Here is a 4,682-nt window from a genome sequence, read left to right on the forward strand (position 1 = left end):
GGGCGATGCTGCGGGGCGGGGGGCTGTGGGGCTGCGGGGCATGGCTGGGCCCGTGCTGTGTTGGGGCGATTCTGCACATTCGGTTGCTCCCACATCCTCCCTTACCCCCTCAGCCACCCGGCGTGGTCGCTGCCAGAAGTGCAGCACATGGGGACCCATCCGGACTCCAATGGGATGGATGAGAGCGCCAGGGAACGTTTGTCCCTTGTGCTGGAAACAGAGGCTGTGTCACCTGGGTGAGCAGCACTAACCCACCCTGTCAGTGACTTCCCCGGGCCTTGGCTGGTCACGTAAGGTTGTCCCACCTTAGTCCATCAGCCCCACTGTGCTGCTACAGCAGGGATGGCTGGGCACTGGATGAGGGATTTTTCCCAAAGGCATAGGTAGCCCAAATGTTGATAATGTTGGACTTCCTGGGGTGTGGGATGGAGCATCCCATCCTCCTTCACAACGAAGCTGAAGGCTGACCCTTGCACAGGGAACTCATGGCCCAAGTTTATCCCCTGAACAGCCCACAAAGCTCTAGCCATCTCCTGTGGGTGACCCTGTGGAGCAGATTCTTCTCCAGCCCAAAGCAGCACAGGTGGGAGGTGCTGCTCATGGTCCTCACAGCCGGAGCTGCTCTGTGAGGGGCAGCTGGGGCCTTTTTCTGGCCCCAAACATGTCCTGCAGCTGCTCGGGGGACAGTGTGTTGCTCATCAACACAGTGGCAGGGCAGTTGCATGCGGGGGAGTGTGTGGTCCGTGTGGGGCCCTGCTGGCCCTGCCTGGGATGCAGAGCCATGAGGGGGAGCCAGGTGAGTGGAAACAAGTCCCATTGTGAGAAAGCAGTACCATTTGTGCCTCTCTTGGCTTATTTCCCCTCCCTGGCAGAAATGAAAGGGCTGGGAGGGGGACTGGTTGGTTGGGGGAGACCTGTTCTGGGAAGTGGCTGGGCCAGAGGTCTGCGGGGGGGTGATGCTCTTGGTGGGCAGCTTTGTGGTGGGCAGCACTGCCCCTTGGTTCTCCCTAGCTGTCCCATGCTCTGCTCTGGCACCTTTCTGCTGGGATCATCCTTCTTGCAGCCCTGCTGTTAACGTGACCATGTTGGGCGGGAGAGGTGTTTTCTTACCGGTGTTGGGTCCTATTTTTAACGTGACCTGTTTACGGCCACTGAGGCAGCGATTTGAACAGCACGGGGCCGCCTGCTGCTGGGTGGGAGCGCTGCTCGCCGGCCGTGGGGCCGAGACCCCCTGAAGAGGGGTGGGATGCATGTCATTAACCCCTTGTTACACTGACCTAGGTGCAGGTGTGACTCTGCAGTAAACCGCTCCATGGAGCTGATCTGCCCCAAGTGCCTTGCCAGCACACCGGCTGCTTTCCCAGTTCTCTTAGCTCCGTGTGCCTCCAGCAGGGGCCCGGGGGAGCAGGGCAGAGCCCAGCTGGCCTTGGGTGCCACCCTGCCCTGCTGTAGTCCCGGTGCCAGGGGAGGGGCTCTGCGGCAGAGCACTTCCCCAGGGCCGGAGGAGCACAGCAGCGTCATGGGAGTGATGTCCTACAGGACCAGCCCAAAAACAGGGATGGGAGAGCTGGGCAGGGGGATGGGGTTCTGGCAGCAGGAGCTCTCCACAGCCTGTGCTTATGCACTTCCTTTTCTGTTTCGTGCTTTGCAAAGCTGAGAGGTGCCCCCGGGTGAGCGCTGGCCTCTGGCAGGCAGTGAGGGCTTGTCCTGTGGCTGGTCTCTGGGGCCAGCCCTGGGTGGCAGCGAGGAGCAGGGATGCAGGGAGATGGGCAGCTGTGGTAATCCCTGTTGTCATCTCTCCCCCAGGTACGCCATGGCACTCTCCAACAACCACATCTGCCCCGTCCACAACTGGTAAGGCCTGAAGGGAGGCAACAGGGACCCTTTCTCGGTTAAAGACCCTGGTAATGCCCGGTGCCCCTCCAGACCTGCCGCACTTCAACCATGCAGTGCTTTGCCAGAACACTGGGAAGCTAAGGACCCCCTGCACCATCACCCTGCTGAAAGGGGAATGAGGGCCAGGCTGGCCAGGGAAAGGGGGCTGAGATAGTGGGAGTGGGGCACAGAGCCACCTTCTTGTTTAGAAGATATGGTAGTGACGGTAATGGGGTGCAGTCATCCCAGGGCATGTCTCTTACGGCTTTTGGGAGCAGAGCTGCTTGGGGATTAGAGGCCAGGGCTGAGCAGGGTATTGAAAGCCCCCCTTCCTCCCCTGCCCAGGCCTGCCTTTGGTTACTGCTGCAGTGAATGATCCAGCCCTGCTGCAAACCCCGGGGGGGGAGGAGAAGGAGGCCATTGAAAAAACACAGCGTGGTGAAAGTATGAAAATAAGTGGTCAGGCAATTACAGAGGACCTTGTGTCTCCATGGAAAAGGTTAAAGCTTGCTTGCTTGAGGCTAAATCTGGCAGTGCCAGGAGGATGGGATGGCCCCATGGCACCCGGCCACCTCCCAGGCAGAGCTGCCTGCAGCACCCTGGGATGAGGGACGAGGCGCGGGAGAGGCGAAGGCTGGGAAAAAAAATCCCTGTTTCCTCACTTGGCAATATCTTCTGCAGGGTTTTTGGCTTGTTGTGTCTCCTTAAAAATCTGCCCAGAAAAATCCATGTTAGTTTAATTCTTGCTGAAGTGTTTGAAGAAGAAGGGGGAAAAAAAATCCCGGCTGCCATTTCCTGCCTGGTGGCTGATTCTACTCTGAGAAGAATGTGTGTGTCGGGTTGTCTCCACCACACAGCCAGCCCTTAATGATGAATAATGCTTCCCAGCCTCGAGCTGCTTGCTTTAAACAAAATAATAATAAACCCCTCCCAAACCAAACACAGCCCCAAGAGCAGCCCTTGAGGAGGCCGTGGGGCTCCATGCCTCACGGGGGTTTCGTGGTTGGAAAACAAAGCCACCAGTAAATGAGGAGACAGAAAAAACACCAGAGCCCAGCCCAGCCCTTTCCAAAAAGGCTTTTTAACCATGTGGTTGCTGAGTGGCTGGAGGTGGCCAATGCTCAGCCTTGGCCAGGGGCAGAGTGCTGCTGACTCCACAGCTCCTGTTCCTACCATGGGGCTGGGGTGTCTGAGAAGGCCCTTTGGAGCACAGTGCTTTGGGATCCCTGGCTGGGGGGGGGAAGGGCCATCCTGAGCCATTCTAGACAGAAGTGCTGGGTGCCTGGTTGATGCTGCAGCAAAGGGGTGACCAAAAACCAAGTGTGTGCAAGTGTGTGCAAGTGTGTGCCAGCTGCTGGGAGGGCGAGGGGACACATACCCCGCAGGGTGGCATTTGGTGATGGTTGCAGGCAGCAGCTGTGGTACAGGAAGGTGTCTGAGGCTGATAAGACGTCTGGGTCTGCAGGCTCACTGAGCCTGTGGCCACAGGAGGCACAGCCAGGGCTCTCGTGGTTGGAAAACAAAGCCACCAGTAAATGAGGAGACAGAAAAAACACCAGAGCCCAGCCCAGCCCTTTCCAAAAAGGCTTTTTAACCATGTGGTTGCTGAGTGGCTGGAGGTGGCCAATGCTCAGCCTTGGCCAGGGGCAGAGTGCTGCTGACTCCACAGCTCCTGTTCCTACCATGGGGCTGGGGTGTCTGAGAAGGCCCTTTGGAGCACAGTGCTTTGGGATCCCTGGCTGGGGGGGGGAAGGGCCATCCTGAGCCATTCTAGACAGAAGTGCTGGGTGCCTGGTTGATGCTGCAGCAAAGGGGTGACCAAAAACCAAGTGTGTGCAAGTGTGTGCAAGTGTGTGCCAGCTGCTGGGAGGGCGAGGGGACACATACCCCGCAGGGTGGCATTTGGTGATGGTTGCAGGCAGCAGCTGTGGTACAGGAAGGTGTCTGAGGCTGATAAGACGTCTGGGTCTGCAGGCTCACTGAGCCTGTGGCCACAGGAGGCACTTCCAGGGCTCTGTGGTGGCTGAGGGCAGCAGCACCCTGCCCCAGCCCAGCAGCGCTGGGGGCTCCTAACGGGGTCCCAGGGGGATGTGCTGCTGGCATGCCAGGGTGTGCCAGGCTTCTCATGGCAGCCTGTGGGCTAACTCCTGTTGTGTGCCTGCCTTCCCCTCCAGGTGGGGTGGCACTGCCCTGGGGTGTTTGTGGCTGTGGGGGCTGTTTCCCACTCAGTTTGGCATTCCCACCTGATTCCTGTCAGTCCTGTGCAAGCCCGGAGCTGTCAATGGCTATGTGCCCAGTTCCACCCGCGCTCTCCCACCCCAGGAAGTGTGTGTCAGGGCTGGCAGGTGGCTGCTCCTGCCTGGGGCGTGGGGCTGCAAAGGACTCCTGAGCCCAGCACCCCAGCCCACACATCCAGTGGGTGCCTGCAGTCCTCAACCCTGGTGTACCCTCTCCCTCACAGGCAGGGACTCAGGGTGGGCAGCAGAACCAGCAGGCAGGGAACAAGCTGCAAGATGCTCCCGGGGGATCCTGCGGGGCCTCAGCTCACTGCCTGGATGCACTTGGCCCCAGGATGTGGGCACATTCCCAGGATCAGGCTGCGTTCACTGGGGAGCAGCTCTGCTGCCCTCGCAGAGTCTCTGGACAGAGGACAGGAGTGTCCCGGACAGGAGTGCTGCTCTCCCAGCCCGTCTCTTTGCCCCCCGCAGGAATTACAACCAGTCGTGCGGTGGCGATGGCCCCGGCTCCTGCTGCACCCTGGACCACATCCCCCTGGGCAGCTGAGCGGCCGCAGGGTGGGAGCGGGG

The 4,682-nt window shown here is 59.7% G+C and overlaps 1 protein-coding gene across 1 annotated transcript in view; it reads left to right on the forward strand.

Moving 5' to 3' along the window:
- Nucleotides 1–4,682, forward strand: part of TMEM150A (transmembrane protein 150A) — an 11,070-nt gene that overhangs the window by 3,559 nt on the left and 2,829 nt on the right. The window contains exons 2-3 of the mRNA XM_010000820.1: nt 1,807–1,854; nt 4,584–4,651. Of these exons, the coding sequence (XP_009999122.1) occupies nt 1,807–1,854; nt 4,584–4,651 (116 nt within the window). The remainder of the gene's footprint in view (nt 1–1,806; nt 1,855–4,583; nt 4,652–4,682) is intronic.

The sequence above is a fragment of the Chaetura pelagica genome, unplaced genomic scaffold, assembly GCF_000747805.2.
Source record: "Chaetura pelagica isolate M959 unplaced genomic scaffold, ChaPel_1.0 scaffold166, whole genome shotgun sequence".
Lineage (NCBI taxonomy): Eukaryota > Metazoa > Chordata > Aves > Apodiformes > Apodidae > Chaetura > Chaetura pelagica.